The sequence below is a fragment of the Lipophrys pholis genome, assembly GCF_963383615.2.
Source record: "Lipophrys pholis genome assembly, chromosome: 3".
Classification (NCBI taxonomy): Eukaryota; Metazoa; Chordata; class Actinopteri; order Blenniiformes; family Blenniidae; genus Lipophrys; species Lipophrys pholis.
In genome coordinates, this window is record NC_137627.1 from 29505179 (window position 1) to 29522256 (window position 17078).

The 17078-nt window shown below is 40.8% G+C and overlaps 1 protein-coding gene across 2 annotated transcripts in view; it reads left to right on the forward strand.

The window, feature by feature from the left end:
- The window catches only part of fndc3a (fibronectin type III domain containing 3A), a 94915-nt gene that overhangs the window by 61865 nt on the left and 15972 nt on the right, over positions 1-17078 (forward strand). For both annotated transcript variants that reach the window (XM_080459893.1, XM_080459894.1), the window contains exons 4-15: positions 2620-2696; positions 2782-3028; positions 3321-3620; positions 4713-4771; positions 7516-7682; positions 7774-7833; positions 7920-8058; positions 9259-9312; positions 9524-9648; positions 9842-10016; positions 11124-11210; positions 14682-14820. In XM_080459893.1, coding sequence (XP_080316019.1) covers positions 2620-2696; positions 2782-3028; positions 3321-3620; positions 4713-4771; positions 7516-7682; positions 7774-7833; positions 7920-8058; positions 9259-9312; positions 9524-9648; positions 9842-10016; positions 11124-11210; positions 14682-14820 — 1629 coding nt within the window. The remainder of the gene's footprint in view (positions 1-2619; positions 2697-2781; positions 3029-3320; positions 3621-4712; positions 4772-7515; positions 7683-7773; positions 7834-7919; positions 8059-9258; positions 9313-9523; positions 9649-9841; positions 10017-11123; positions 11211-14681; positions 14821-17078) is intronic.

Genomic DNA, 17078 nt, shown 5'->3' on the forward strand with positions numbered 1-17078 from the left:
TCAGGAGGGTTTAGAGGCAGAATGTGTCTGGTGGCGCTTCGTCTGATTTTATGAAATGTCCTTTTTTTGCCCACTTAATGCTGTAAAGACCTGTAATAGGTGACAGTGACATTTAGTCTGTTTCTCATATCTCAAGCAGGTGAAACAATAAACTGAGTGTTTTCCAAGACGGAAGATAAATATGGTGGCGACATGAATGAGAAGGAATGTAAAGATATAATGTAGAGATAAGTGACTGTTTTCATTATATTTCCAAATACATACACAATATCATAATATTGGACGTAGTGACAAAGGTATAATTCTTACGAAAAAGTTTATCTATCTTATCTATCTATCGATCGATCCAGCCCGTAATGTAGTTTGTTTGTATGGAGTTGCTGTAGATCATAATGTGTGTGACGTCATTGACAGGCGCAGGCACGAACTCCGCCGCTGACAATCTGGTAGGCTGAGCCCTCCAGGACCGAGCTTTGACACCTCTGATCTACTCACTCATTCGCTGTAGCAGAGCTCCTGCTGTCCACTCGAGATGGAGCCCGAGCATTTCCAGAATGTGTCGTTTATGCCTTTTCAAAATCCTTAATGTCAAGCCCTGTATATAACCACTTGCTTGGTGGTTTCTGGGGCTGGATTGGAGGTTTTTGCGGCCGGTTTTGGTCCACGAGCCTTATGTTTGACTGAAGTAAACTTCACAGCAGCACCTTGCTGCGGGAGGCTGTCCCTCATTAAGGTGCGTTAACAGTTAAAACCTCTCCGTGCTTGAATATGTGTTTGCTTTTACCGGCTCCTTCTTCCGAGGTTCGACTGTACACATAAGTTAGACGGCTTTGAGCAAGCTGTGCGCTATTTTTTTGGCCGTATTTTTTGAAGATTGAACGCCCAAATGACGTCTGGAGGCTCGCTGACTTAAACTGTGCAGTGAAATGGAGCTGCTGCTACTTAAACTGGCTTTAGCAGTAAAAATACTGCCTGTGTTCAGTCCGTTCAGCAACAGCGGAAACCCAGAAGGATTGGTAGAACAGAATGCGATAAATCGATTAAATCGATTTTTTTGCCCAGTTTTAATTCACGCTTTAATGGTTAAGTTCAAAAAGGAAATGAAATATTAATGTTTTTTAGTGAAGCATTTAGTGTTTATCAATACTCGTGACTCTTTTGTGAATCAAATCACATTAGAAAACCGATCAATGCAGAAAACTAGGTCGATCCAAAGGTCAGTGTCAGTGGGTGGTGCTGTTTTGAGGGTACACACACACACACACACACACACACACACACACACACACACACACACACACACACACACACACACACACACACACACACCAGTCTGTCCGTTCTTAGAGCCTGGCTGTCGGTTTAGAAGTTTTTCATCCACTTCAGACAAAAATGATGGACAGCTCTCCATCAAGCAGTTTCCGGAAAGTTTAGTATTGAATAGTTTAGTTTTTTTCTTCCTGTCCTGCATCACATCTGATGTTGGGAGCTCCAGTGTGTCTGTCTTGAGTTTTGTAAGTAGACAAATGTGTGAATGTGCAAACTTGGCTCGGAGGTCGCTCTCTCTTTCTCTCAGATAGGCTTTCTGCTGAGCCGTCACTTCTCTGAGCTGAGCTAAGCCATTATGCTGGCCCCTACAACAGAGCAGAAAACTTTTTCTCAGCACTTTTCTTAAGTGCTCTTCTTGCATTTTTTTTAAACACCCTCTTCTACTGAAAGGGATTTTCAGTGTGGATGAATTTTGTGGAGATGTTTCTGGGATAACTAAAGATAGGCTGTTTGTTGTAGTTGAGTAAAATGAAAATAACAGAGGTTAGGAAATACTCTCGCCTTATAGCTATAAAGTTAGTTTGAGTCCAGGTTAGGCTTGGAGACCCGTCTCTGTGCAATTTGCATGGTCTCCCTTTCCATGCATGGGTTTTTTCCAACAGTCCATAAACTTGCATTTGAGGCTATTGGGTGATTCCTGGATTGTACTCTGCTTCTCCCGTGCTCAGCTGGGATCACATCGAGCACTCCAGTACCCTGGTTGTAATAACTGCTTGTAGACGATTATTGGATTAGCTGCATCGCCAGCTCCATGTAAGTTGATCCGGTACTGATACTGTTTATGAGAACGGTGGTACCTTCTCTGATCAGGTGCAAAGTTCTCAATCAGTTAAGGTCTGCACAGTGTTTTCATGTGTTTTGAACTTGTTACCTCTCTGGTTTGTAATCCTATGTGGCATCGTCCTCATAGGCGTTCGTTCAGAGTATGAATTGAGTTTTAGGGCCCGTTTAAATGGCAAATATTTTAAGTGAAAACACAAACCTTTCGTTGAGTTTTGGGTGTCTGTTTATACAACAACAGTGCTTGGTGCCACTGAAAATCCAACTTTTTCAAAACTGCTCCCAAGGTGGAACTTTTGAAAAATGTCGTTTTCAGAACATTGCCATGTAAATGTGAGGCTTTTCTGAAACGAAAATGAAAAAACTTTGTGTTTTCACTTGAAACGTTGTTGTATAAACAAGGCCTTAGACGTGCGTACAGCTCTGGTATTTTCTACATATTTACTCATGGATGGAGCAGCTGCTTGTCCCGAGGGAATATGTTCAATTTTGGTTATCATCTCTTCACAGGTCCTGCTCAGGTTCCCATGATGTCTCCAAATGGTTCAGTGCCTCCAATCTATGTGCCTCCTGGATACGTTTCACAGGTAATCATACATTTCAGTTTCTTGCCCAGTGCTTTCTGATATACAAAGCAGTGTTTTACAGGCTCTTTCTCCTGCCTTCTTCCAGATCATAGAAGAGAACGGAGTGCGGCGGGTTCTGGTTTTACCTCAGCAGCCAGAGTTCCACCCAGGGGGTCACTCCCCTCTCCACCATCCTCCACCTCCACCCCATGCCCACTTGCCTGCCTTCATCCCCCACCCTGCCATGATGCCCCCTCCACCTCACCTGTACACAGGCATGGCAGGGGGCGTGGCAGACATGAGCTCTCAGTACATCTCCCAGTACCATCCAGCTCATATCTACTCGGAGCAGGGTGAGTTGCAACAACCTTGTCTGGGCCACATTGTTCTATCTAGATATTATTTGTTTGTTCTCAGCACTGTATCGCACAGTCTGGTTACACAAGTGAATCAAACTGTTTAGTCTTTCAGCTTCATGATCTGCTCCACAGCCCTATGTGTTTGTACATCTTACTCATAATAACCTGTGATATTGACCTGCTTCTCTGGCCTGCAGACAGATGTTTTAGTAGTTCTTTATATATTTTTTTTCAATCCTGTGTGTATCGTTGCAACCTCACAAGTGTTGCTTTCTTGCCTTTCCAGTCTCTGCAGATTCGCACGCCCAACATGGACGGCCACAATTTGTTCACAGAGATGACAGAGCTAGTAAAACGCATGAACGTCTGCAAAAGAAACTGAAGGAGCGTCAGGGAGGCGGAGGGGGAGTGCAAGTGAAGGACAGTCCCCCCCCATCACCAAAGAAGACTTGCAGCAGCCCCCCAACGTTAGACATTCAGAACGGCATCGGCGGGAAAGGGCTCGAAGCAGAGCGGGGACAGCTCAGACATGCAATAGCCTGCACCGACAAGCATTCGGGCAGGGGTAAATATGGAGAGTCAGGAGGTGAGGAAATTAAAGAGCAGACCTTCATTAGGGTGAACGGGTGAGAAGTCATTAGAGGAGGATAGCACTGTTCTGGAAAAAAAAAGAAAAATGTTTTTCTTATTTTTGTGGTTACGAAAAACAGTTCATGCTTTTTAGGTGCTGACAGAAATGACCGTCTTACAGAAGGAAGATCATACGTTAGGGCCTGTTTAAATGGCGACAATTTCAAGTGAAAAAGCGTTTTTACAACAGCAGTGCTCGGAGCCAATGAAAACATTACTTTTTGAGAACGGCTTCCAAGGTGGGGAAAAAATTCTCAGTCTGCATTGTCTTGTCAACAGATGATAATTAGAGTTTGTGGAAACGCTCTGGGCCTGTCTCCATGTAAACGGTGGAAATGCTGCGACTCCATATGTGAACCCACGAGTGGCCCAGCATGCAAACTATATTGTTTTCAGTTTTTTTGCTGTTTCTGTGTAAACGGACATGATTTTTAAAATGTTCTGACACAAAAACAAAAACAAAAAAAAAAGTGTTTTCACTTGAAATGTTTTCGTGTAAACGGTGCCCCAGAGTGTGCCGACTAGTGATGTAATCTTCAAAATTTTGCCTGCCACTCAAATAAAATAAAAGCTACACATGTAATCTGTAGGATTGCTTTTCAAAATTTCAAAATTTTGAATAAATTTAGATATATTGGTTGTATTGGGCTTCTTTTTTTTCTTTTTTTTTAACACTTTTAACTTGGGGACTAAATGTTTCAAACATTTTTAAAAACATTTTTGTGATAATTGTGGTTTAAATTTTGTTTTAATCACTTTTACTAAAATACTGTATCTTAAAGTATTTCTCAAGGTCAGTTGTTTTTCCTGTCATGTCCAAAATAACTGGATGGTTCAAAGTCTGACTCAAACGATGGGGAAAATGAAAATTTGTATTCCGATTTCTTTTGATAGAAATATAATACTCTTAAAATCTAGGAAAACAAGGCGGCAGCCAAAATTTTGTCATTATCACCAATTCATATAGGAACTTGCACTATTTGTTGCACGCCTTACCTTGAAATGTCATTAATGTATATTTCTTTTTGCTTTTTTTCTCTCCCCTCAGAGCTGGACAAGGAGGCTCAGGCCCTGCAAGCCCTGCTGAGCACCACCAGTAAACCAGTGGTTGGTATTCACCTTTCTGTTCCTCTCTGTCGAATGAGTACCGTTTGCATGGAGTGATGGCTTTCTGGGCCTTGTAACAGTATCTATGTACACACGAAAACAACGTAAAAATCCTACTGTGTCCACTCATGATGAATTTTTATTTGATATCTTGTTGATGGAGTCAGACTTGTTGATGAGCATCAATATGAGGATTTCAATCCTCTAATGCAGGGGTGGGCATTCCTGGTCCTCGAGGGCCGCAGTCCTGCACGGTTTCATTGTGTCCTCACATCAACACAGCTGACAGCAATTATTGGGTAATTATCAAGCTGTCTGCTGAGCCTCGTCATGATAACTCAAGTGTGTTTGAGCATTGAAACATTGAAAACATGCAGGACTGTGGCCCTCGAGGACAAGGAATGCCCACTCCTGCTCTAATGTGCAACCAAGCATCTTTGCTCGCAGTTGGTTTAAGCCTCTTATTTCATTGCAAAAGAAGTGCTGATTTTTAAATTAATGGTTAATCTCCCCCCTCTGTGGCTCCCAGAAAATATTGTTTAGCTCCAAAACACAACATTAAAGCTTACACTTTAGGAATTGATCATATAAAGATGTACATACTTTTAGGGCCCGTTTACACAACAACGATTACAAGTGGACAACTCAAAACTTTTGTTGCGTTTTGGGGGTCCATTTATGCGACAACGGTGCTCGGAGCCACTGAAAATGCAACTTTTTGGAAGCTTCTCCCAAGGTGAAACTTTTCAAAAGAGCGCTCAAGCTCCATCGCCATGTAGTCTGTGTAAGCACTGCTACTCTGAATGTGCACCACATGAATAGTTCTACTGTGTGTCATAACTCCCGGTCTATATTCTCCTGGTATTCGGTAGTTTTATGGTTGAGAGTCATTGTAATAACAATCTAACTTGGTCGTCTGTTTGGTTTATAGAGTATTGTTCTCTGTACGCACATGTATGAGGTGTCATTACAAAGGCAAACGGCACCCACGAGTATCCTGGAATGCCAACTACATCGTTTTCAGTGTTTCTCCTGTTGCCATGTAAAAGGACATCGTTTTCAGTGTTTCTCCTGTTGCCATGTAAAAGGACATCGTTTTCAGTGTTTCTCCTGTTGCCATGTAAAAGGACATCGTTTTCAGAATGTTGCTGTGTAAACGTGAATTGGTTCTGAACCAAAATGCGTTTTCACTTTAGAATATTTATTTATTTTGAACTAAACTCTGCAAAGTATGTTTGAGTGCAGAGTAGTAGTCTAAATGAATATTGAGTTTCTTTGAGCTCAGATAATATCATTTGGAAAGATAGATAAACAAGGTGTCCGCGGGGTCCTAAAAAGTATTAAAAGTTGATAAATCAATTGTGGGAAAATTAACGTCCTTAAAAGTATTAAAAAAGTCTTAATCGCGATTCTATCAGGTATTAAATTTTATACGCTTTGACTCGGTTGCGTTCTCAGAGTGAGATTGCCTTGGGGCCGCGCGTGTACGGGTGCGACGTCATCACAACACAGCGAATATTCCGGCGCAAAGACAGACATTTCCAAACCAACCTGTGGAGATTTCTGATCCATGAAGCCTCGTCTGTGCTTCACTGTTACTGAAATGACTCCACAAGTATTTCCCTGCTGCTGCTCTGCTCGCTCGCTGCAAACTGTGGACTGGATTTCCTGAAGGGAGGCGGGTCTCAATGAGACGAAGAGTAATGAGTCATTAAATCCATTCCACAGTTTGCAGCCAGCGAGCAGGCTAGGGAAGTAGCACTGTGCTATCCAACTTTTCATGACAACATGTTGCTGTTTGGATGGATTTTACACTCAAAGCATTGACGTGATTGTTTGCAAAGCCGTTGTACAGCGAGGCGGTCGCTCTGCCGCCAGACGTCACCGCCAGCTCGCCGAGGAGAACAGCACTGACCGCAGCATCAAAACAATGATCCTACACTCCGCAAAACTCCCTGAAAATGGTTCCAATGGTTGTAGCTGTGTTAGAGCTGAAAACATTCTCTTTGTGCTCTTTGTGCTGCGTTGCTAAAGAATTTCCCCAGGGATTAGTAAAGTGATTCTGAGGTTTTAAAGATAGAACTAGTTTATTATGAGATGATGACATCACGCAGACCCCCACATTGTCCAAATGGAACAAAAATAGTTTGTACTGCTTCCCATCTTTGCCACTTTGAGGTCTCCATCCACCAAGCTGTCAGGACACTCAACTCCCTCCCTGCTCTGCCCCCTTTGCCTCTCTCACACAAGAAAGCTGGATCTTGACAGACACACACTCAAACACTCACACACACCCTGGACTCCCCCAAATATCCACCATCCATCTTTCTACACTGTACCCTATCACCCTCTTTTACATAGGAAATTAAGTCAGGGACCTGTTTTGCTGCTGTTTGCTGTTTTTATTTTGCTGTTTTTATTTATTTATTATGCTTTTATGTTTACACCACGGGCCAGAGAGAAACGGCATTTCAAAACTCTGTATGTCCTGTACATATTGAAGTATTGCTAATAAATTTGACTTTGACTTGTAAGAAACCAAAGCTGAAAATTCAAAGAGTTGGAATTATTTTGACTGTGTGAAGACCTTCTTCGCTGATCAGTCCGCTCCAATATCAATACATTTATAGACTATTAATGTATTGCGAAGATTAATACATTTGTGATTTCAGTGTTTTGATTGTTGGATATTTGTAACTGATGTTTTGGTTTTTTTTTTTTTTTTTTGTTTTTTTTTTTAACAGGTGTCTGATATTGAAGCCAGGGGAGCAGTCGTCAGCTGGAGCATTCCCACCAGGCCCGAGAGTGAGAATGGCAGTGTGGAGGACAACAGCAGGCCCCCAGAACCCTTCAGCTTTGAGGTCTCTATCTCAGTTAGTGGCAAAGATGGGAAGTACCAGAGTATTTACTGGTGAGTACAAGCAACAAGTTTCTGCATTACAGTTGGTTTACAATAGCAGTTGCCTGAAAATGTGTGTTCTTTTATTACCTTTTGGCCGCAGCGGGGAAGAATTAAGTGCAACTTTAGAAGACCTTCGACCAGCAACAGACTATCACGTCCGGTTAGCACACCCCTCTACCAGCTCGGGTTTCTGCTACAATGTCCAGACACAGAAGAGTATTCTGTACACATGTTTTCTCCCCTCAGGGTCCAGGCGATGTGTAACTGTTTACAGGGAAGCCCTTCCGAGGCTGTGAGCTTTACCACTTTAAGCTGTGAGCCAGATCCTCCCAATCCTCCCAGGAAGGCCAGTGGGACCAAAAACACCCTTGTCCTCCAGTGGAAGGTAAGAAAACAGAAAGCGTAGCAGGGTGATTGATGGAGCTGAGATTTACAGCCACTGTTTAATGGGTTGGACGCCATGTTATCTCAGGTTTTATAGAAATGTTCTGTTTACAGGCAAACATTTAGACCTTGGTTGTCTTTTGTGAAGGATAGTTGTATTTCGTGAATATTGTTAGTGTTCGCCACCATAACACCTGCACACATTTAACAGAGAATGACTGAAAGGACACCAAGTTCAAAAGCATCTAGCTGGCAAAGAGACCAATGATAATTCAACATTTTTTCTGTTCACTGACTTTACTGTTTCTTCCTGTTTCTCTCAAATCAATCATACTGAATACATGATGATTTGCAATGTAATCAAGCAATCATGCACAATTAACTGTCATAAATATTAATTATGAGTTGTTTGTGAAGGATTTCTTTCATTTGTTTGAATGATCCACTTCCATTAACAATCCAGAACTGCTCAGCTTTCATTTGTGTCACATTTTTGGTGTGCTTGCACAGTAGCAGTGTATCTGCTGTTAAAATGTAACTAGACACCCGACTCAATGAAAGTTTTCCATTTTGACTGGAAATCGTTGTCATGTAAACATGCCATAAATGATGTCGCTCCTCATAATATCAGAGGACTTGATCACTTTGTTGCAGATATTCTGTGTGGTTTTCCCACTTGTCCGTGTCTCATCAACTAAAATACCCAGAAATTTTGTACAAGAATCCTGTTTAACTTCAATATCATTGATTAGTAATTTCAGCCCAATTTTAGCACATTTATATTTTGAATATTATATAATTAAATTTACGGCTAGTCAGTGTAAGTCTGTTCATAATTGTTTGCATATAAGAAAGTTTGTGTTTGATGCACATAAAACAGCACAGAAAATCCAATTTGAGTCATGTCAAATAATGCATTTTATTGTAAGTCAATGTTAATTATACTACATACTGTATAATAAAAATATAAATTACATTCACCGTATTTATGATTTTTGAAAGTGCCTATATTAACAGTCTCGCTGTTATAGTTTTCATTCTTCAGGGCACTATAAAAGGTTTTTACTGAGCAGCGTTGATGATCACACTTGTGGTGTTGGTGGTAATTATCAGATTGTTTAGCACTGGTTCAGCACAGTGAAATGCAGATATTTATGAGAATGAGACTGTAGTAAAACTAAACAGCATGGTTCATTTACAGCCTCCATGTGACAACGGTTCCAAAATTCAAAACTACAATCTCCAGTGGGACGAGGTAACTTTAATACAACTTTCTCACTTTTGATTAGGGATGTACCGATATTACTGACGCATGGCATCACGTATTACTCGCTGGGTTTTATTGGGGATCCCCCACCCCGATTACAAGTACTCTATGCAGTATTGGTGCATCCCTACTCTTAATACGCTTTCATGTGAGTTCCCCCGCTGTGGGTTGTTGTGCTTAACATATCCTTTCTGTTAAGGGGAAGGGCACCGGTCTGTATGAACAGTGCTACTATGGACCTCAGAAGCAGTACAGAGTGACCAAGCTTTCCCCAGCTTCCAGATACTCCTTCCGCCTTGCAGCTAAAAATGACATGGGAGCAAGGTAGGCGCGCAAATGCTCGACCATCACCCGGATGGCCTCCTCCCTGTTGTCTGTTTATGTTACTTTTTCTTCCATTCACTGTCTCCGTCTGCTTGTATATGTGCATCTCTCTCTCTCTCTCTCTCTCTCTCTCTCTCTCTCTCTGTCTCTCTCTGTCTCTCTCTCTCTCTCTCTCTCTCTCTCACCCCCCCAGCGAGTTCAGTGAAGTGGTGGACCTGTTCACCTCATGCAGTGTGCCATTGCCACCCTTCCCTCCAGAGCTGGAGATGGCAGGAGTGACCTGGCTATGTGTAAAGTGGCAGAGACCAAGTAGCTCTCCAAAGGAGGATGACATCTACTATATATTGGAAATGGAAGAGGAAGGCTCGGTATGTCTCTGTGCTTACATAGAAAAGGCTCATTTAAGACTGAACTGTATTAATAGACAAATAAGTTGTAGCAAATGGCAGTTTTCACACGAAATTTTCCAATTTATAATGATCCTGTTCAGTTTGTTGTTTTTTTTTGTTCCAACACAGCTAAAATAGAATAGGAATAATTCATTATTCACAGGTAGAAATGCTTGTATTAGCTCCTCACAGAAAAGCACACTAAATAAATAGACGTTAAAATATCAATATGGCAGAGTAAATTTAGATACGGTAATTAATATATACAGGGCTAAAAACAAAAACTTGACAGGGAGGAGTTTTAGAGTAAAAATGCAATGTTATTTCGTAATTACACAGCAACGTTCTGAAAACAATTTTCATTTACAATGGCAGTAATGCTGAAAAGGATGTAGTTAGCAGACCAGACCACTAGTGGGTGGTGTTCATTGTTTTTGTAATGAAGCCACTCACATGCGCAGAGAATGAAACAGTTTGAAACTCTACAATGGCGAGTACATGAACAGGCTTATGGACAGACGACCAAGTTGGGTTGTTATTACGGTGACTGTCAACTATAAAACTACAAAGTCCGAGGAGATTATGGACTGGGAGTCATGACATTTTAGAGACAAGTATCGTTGTTATTGTCTTATCTACTCGTGCATGTGCAGGCAGAACTATTTACTGTGGTTGTGGTGCACATGCAAAATAGCAATACTTCCGTTGCCTACACAGTGATTGAGCTCGTGTTGGAACTTGCATTTTCAGTGGCTCCAGGCATTGTTGTCATGTAAACAGACACCCAAAACGAAACAAAGGTTTTGTGTTCTTACTTAAAATCATTGCTATATAAACAGGTTCTAAATAAATAGCCCCAAAAAACAGTTCTGCTCCTGACATTTGTAGCTATTGTCTCCGCTGCCTGCAGCACCTTGAGCAGCTACCTGTAGACGTCATCCCTGTCAGGGAACACAAAAACCCCTCTATCTTCTGCAGCTGTTTCTTTTGCAGACCACTTTGTTTTCTGGCCCACAATGGTTGTCTTGTAAGTCATTGTCACACCACTGTATTCTTTTCTCCACTCGTCATTTGTCATTGTCCCAGGGATATGGCTTCCAGCCAAGCTACGACGGCGACGAGCTTTCCTGCACGGTCAGGAATCTCCACAGGAGCACCAAGTACAAATTCAGGGTACGGCAGCTTCTGTGGTGTCTGCAGCAACAAGTGGAGATCCAGAGTTTTCATTTTGGTTTGAAGCGGAGGGTGACTGTCTATGGAATCACAGGAGTGCCAAAATTAAAATGAAATAAATGTGGAAATATAAAGAGAATCAATAATACAAAAAATATACAAAGGTAGTCATATTCTTTTCTACCTTGTCTTTGCTTATTCCATTTTGTCAATGCTTCTCCTGTTTTGTCTTTGTCTTTTGTATTTGCTTTTTGTCATTGCCTTTACTCGATGAGCCAAGCCGTCTCGAAAAGACAAAAACAATACAATGCAAATCAGCAAGGGCTGTGGGCGGGTCTTTCTGTTCAGGTGACTATACCTGATCACAATGTTCCTGCTTGAAGGACGTCGTGTTGAGCAATTTCTGTTCATGCCAATAGATGGCACTGTTGCATTAAGAATAAGTTTGAAGTATTTAATTTATTTTTCCTTTAACACATTTATTTCTTGTACAATATTGTAAATGTCATTTCTTTGTTTTGGTAACAAAAGTATTTTGTTTGATTAAGAATTCTCTGGTTATGTTGCTTTTTGGTGTAATGTGGGCGTGTCCACTTTTCTTACCGATGAACGAGTGACGGCATTTGGGACTTGAGAGGAAACATGTATTCGCTGTGTGACTAAGGCTGGATATACCGTGGCTATGTATTAGCCTCTTCTCAATTCGTCCACGTCCGTCATATTTAACTTTCCCTCTTTTACGTCAAATAAACGTGCATATGCGTCTACTTCCTGCTACTACATAGCCACTGCAAGCAGGAATTATGTGATCAGGTATCGACTAGTCACCTGAACAGAAAGACCCGCCCACAGCCCTTGCTGATTTGCAATGTATTGCTTTTGTCTTTTCCAGACGGCTTGACTCATCGAGTAAAGCCAATGACAAAAATCAAATGGAAAAGACAAAGACAAAACAGGAGAAGCATTGACAAAATGGAATAAGAAAAGACAAGACAGAAAAAGAATATGACTACCTTTGTATATTTTTTGTAATATTGATTCTCTTTATTTTCCACATTTATTTCCTTTTAATTTTGGCAATCCTGTGATTCCACAGGTGTGTGGGTGCGTGCATGTAAATGTATTTTACATGTTATTGACAGAAACCACTTCACAAAAAATTAAGCTTGATTAAAAAGTCTAATAAAACTAAATTAGTTGGGAAAATTGCTATAGGGTAAGTAACATAGTCTGTACAGTATGCATGTTAATCAGGATCTTTATGAAAATCTAGAATATGGTAATTGATGGTTTGATTCATTAAAGAAAATCTAACCGGCAGCTGCATCTCAGTTGGTAGAGTGGGCAGTCCATCATTTCTACTGTGAGAAGTTTGATGCCTCTCTGCACAGAATATGTGCCAAAGTCATTTGGAAACATGCTGAAACCCGAGCTGATTGTTTAAAACATTTCTTCTTATACACAAACCCTGAACCGAGGGTGTCAAACACATTTTAGTTCAGGGGCCATAAACAGACAAAATCATCTTGAGTGGGCCGGACCAGTAAAACATAATGACCTTGTAATATAAAATGTCTTTGTTGTGGTGCAGAGTATACACGATGGAAATGTCTATAGTTTTGCAAAACCAAACAAATACTACAAAAAATTACTACAATCCCAACATAAAGCAAATATTATTGAAACCTTCTTGTGCAAAGTGCAGTGAAATTTCAAAAAAAACTTCTCCTACTTGCATTAGGCATGTTTTTACAAACTCACCCTGACAGCATGGCTTTGAGGCTAATGCTAGTTTGCTATCTTTCATGGCAGCATCACCGCAACCTCAGCTTGGGTCTCAGTGTTGTGTCCACTACTCGCAAGAAATTTTTTTTACAATATCTGTGTTTTCTTTGAAATGTTTACAATTTGCTTGGTGCTTTGCTGGGCCGGAGTGGAACCTCTTGCTGGCCAGTTTTGTCTCATGGGTCTTATGTTTGACACCCCTGCCCTAACCCCTCATGGTGTGTCCACGGTGGAAATGCAGCAGGGTCGAAAGCGAGTCAGACTTGGGTCGGACTTTAACGCAGTAAATGTTGGCCTGGCTGAACCACATCATCAAAAACATCCTAACGCATGTCAATAGAAACAAAGCCACGACCAGGTGCAAGTAGATTGTGTTGAAAACGTCGTTCAGGCTGCATTGAATTGGTCCAGTGGGATGCCAGCATAACACAGAACTGGACTCATTTCAAAGTTAACTTAATGGGTCAGTTTCCAGGGTATTCATCAACCCGGCTGTTTTTTGGAAGGCCTGCTCTGACTTTGACATTTTGTGAGATGTATGCGCCACCCCACATCTTCACTGCTGTCCTAAAACCATTAAAATGTAATCTAATCTCAAATTTTGCACCAGGTGACATCTGCTATATTGAACACAGCCACAACATTTGGATTTTTCATGTCCTGCCATCCTGCCCTAAATACTGACTAATTGTTGTTTGGTGAATATTAATGTCTGCAAAAAAAATGCTTGTGAATTTCTAATGAATGTTAAAATACTCATATTTATTCCTTTTTGATTGATGTGAAAACTACAGCATTAAAGGATTTAAAAAAAGAAAACCCCCCAAAAAACCTTTTTAGATCGCATTTATAATCTGCAGTTTCATGCCTTGAAGGAAGTGAGTGTTTAACGTACCTGTTATTTTCCTGCAGTCAGTGACAGTAACCGTAGCCCACTGCCCCAAGAACGTGGAATTATATTAATGCATACATAGTAATGCGTGCATACCTGAAAGAATATCCCCTGCAGCCGTTTGATGAGTACTGCTTTAATCAAACCAAGTAAGACGTGTGGTTGGAGATGGATTTCCTATCATCCGGCTGCACATTGTGTGGGAAGGCACGGTGTCGTGTAACCTCGCGTTGAAGGATGCTCCTTAGATGTGCCGCATTTTCACAACGCAATGAAATCCAAACGCACTAAATCTTTTTGGCTCATTGGCTCATTCTGTTATTGAAGCGCTTGTTGTGGCAAACACTTTAGTTGAAATGTGTTTGAAGAATTAAGAATTTTTGTATAATGTGTTCTTGACTTTTGTATAATCGTGTGAGTCTATGGAGGGCTCGTTTACCGAAGACTATAATTTAAACGTACATTTCCCCACTCGTTAATGGCCCACAGCAACATTAAGAATGAATAGGAGGCTTTCATTATCATTGTACAATATAAAATTATAGCACTGCTTCTTACAGTTAATATTCACACTGGAAAAAAATGTTCACTGTAGAGAAATTAAAGGATAAAGATGTTATGCACAGTAAATGTGAAAAAATGCAAGGCCCAGTAGGAATTTTGTCTCGAGTTTAAAGAGATATACAATATGTTGCTCATCTGCAAAAGTTCTGAATGCATCAGTTTTGACAAAGGGTTTAATGATAATATGAATCATAGGATTCCTCACTGCTTGTGTTTTGCACTTCTTCCAGGTGGCGGCTTACAACTCGGAGGGGAAGAGTAACCCCAGCCAAGTGGTGGAGTTCATTACGAACCCAGACAGACCCAGCTGCCCCTGCAGGCCCGTCGTCAGAGGCAGAGTCCTCCCCAACAGCTTCAAGATAGTCTGGGGTGAGTTTGTCATCTCTCCTATTAAAACTTTACACTTCTTCATCCAGCTGACAGTCTGGAAAGTGCAGTATAACTTTTCTCATTTAGCGCTGCTTCGTTGTGGCTGAGGTGAATGATGTCCCGTGTAGTCTGTAAAATAAATGAGTGGCGGTTCTCAGGCTGTCCTGACTTCAGCGATATCCCCACTGGACGGCTGTACTTGGTATCCAAGTCCAATTTCTGAACGTATCAAAAAATAAATAAAAACTCCCACTTATGAAGACATTTTCCTTTTGCAGCAAATTGAGTTCCAGAAGAAAATGACATTAAAGGTCACAAAGTCCAATTTCTTTAGTGTTTGCATGTTTCACCTACTCAACAAACAATCAGACACATTTTTAAGATGCAGGAAGTTAAGTCATTGAATCACTCGGCTTTTTATAGTATGCTAATCTGTTTCATCGTATTTATTTAACTGTATTAACTTCATTGATGGAGTATATGTTTTTGTTGTGAATATTTAGCATCTAGCACAATAAATTGCTTGAAATGAGGCAAATTTGTTTCTACAGCACCGTTTGGACATGAGGCAATTCACAGTGCTTTACAAGGAAATACACTGAAACAAGGTGATTAAGAGTCTTAAGCAATTAAGATTATGAAATACAGTAAAACAAACCGATTAAGAAAGGCATAAAAATGAGAATGGATTACTTCACTTGTATCACTTTATTTATTTCACACTTGGGTAGCTGGCGGTCTGCGGGCCACATGGCAATTTCCAAAACTTAATAATTTATTTCACATTTAATGAGAAGGGTCATGGTTATGTGAAGCATACTTGATCCTATTAGCAATTGAGATTTATCCTTTTACTGAGTCTGCTTTAAACCAATTAAAAAAAATTAAAATAGCCAATAGTCAGGATGAAACCTTTGCAGCCCTAACAATGATTAACGATGCCCATCTCATTTCAAATGATCCCCTTAATGCATTTCAGGCCCCGTTCACACGACAAGGTTACAATGGAAGACTCATTGTTTTTGTTTCAGAAAAGTTTCACGTTTTGAAAATGATTTCCATTCACATGGAAAGGGCAGAAACGCTGAAAACAAGGTAGATTCCATGTATGGCCACTATTAGTTGCTGTTTTTCTATTGAAACAAGTGAACAGAATCCAAAACGCAAAAAAAGTTTTGTGTTTTCACTTGAAATTGTTGCCATATAAACTGACCCATAGTTAGTTTAGGATGAACGAGCCAAAGCTCCTGTAAACAGCAGGTTAGGAAAAAGTAACGAGAAAGTCTTGCATTCCCCCGTTCCCATAGTGGAGAAGTTTCTGTTTTTAGTGGCTCCTAACATCAGGTAAATGGACCCTCAACATGCAAGAAAAATTTTGCGTTTTCACTCGAAGACATTGTGGCATAAACAGGGCCTTGGATCAACGATGAGCAGAGACGTGATTTGTTCCTAAACTTTAGGTTTTTGGAGTACATTAAAGCCTCTGATGTAGGGACGCCCAAAAATCCAAGGACAAGTGTCCCGTGAAGACAGGTGTCCTCTCTTCGGAGGGACGGGTCACAAGGACAAATTGTAGGACCAGTTGATATTGAACGTATATACACACACACGTATATAAGATGAACACAAAATAATAATTAAATAAGATTCAATTTACTTCAGGGACCACATACAGTCCAGTTTCATCTTGAGTTGACCAGACTGGTAAAACATTGCTATAATAACCTTTAAATTTACACTTGAAAGTTTTTCTTTGTTGTGGTCATGTGGTCACACTGTATGTAATGAAATTGTCTATATTTTTGCAAGCTCAAACAGTTAGTACTGAAAATGATTACAAGCTCAACATAAAGTCAATTTTAATGAAACATTCTGGTGCAAAATATAATGAAATGTCAAAATAAAACTTGGATAAATCCTTTAAAACCTCCTTGCTTGGTGGGTTTGTCAGACCAGATTGGAGCCTCTTGCGGGTCGGTTTTGGCTCATGGGCCTTATGTTCTCTGCTGAAAGGGAAACTAAAGGCCCATCCATTCTTTCTGCATCTGCATGTTCGCACTTGACGTCAAAATCGTCATCCGCCCCTGTGATCTTAGGGTCCGCGCCGACCCCTCTGAGGTCAAACGCACAGCCCAAATTTTGTGACCGTGCGACCTGTGCACCCACTGCGCATGCACTATCTTCCTCCAAGATCATCCTCCTCCTGTCTGAACAATCACAATATAAAAGCAAATAAAGAACCAGATGGCTCAGAACTC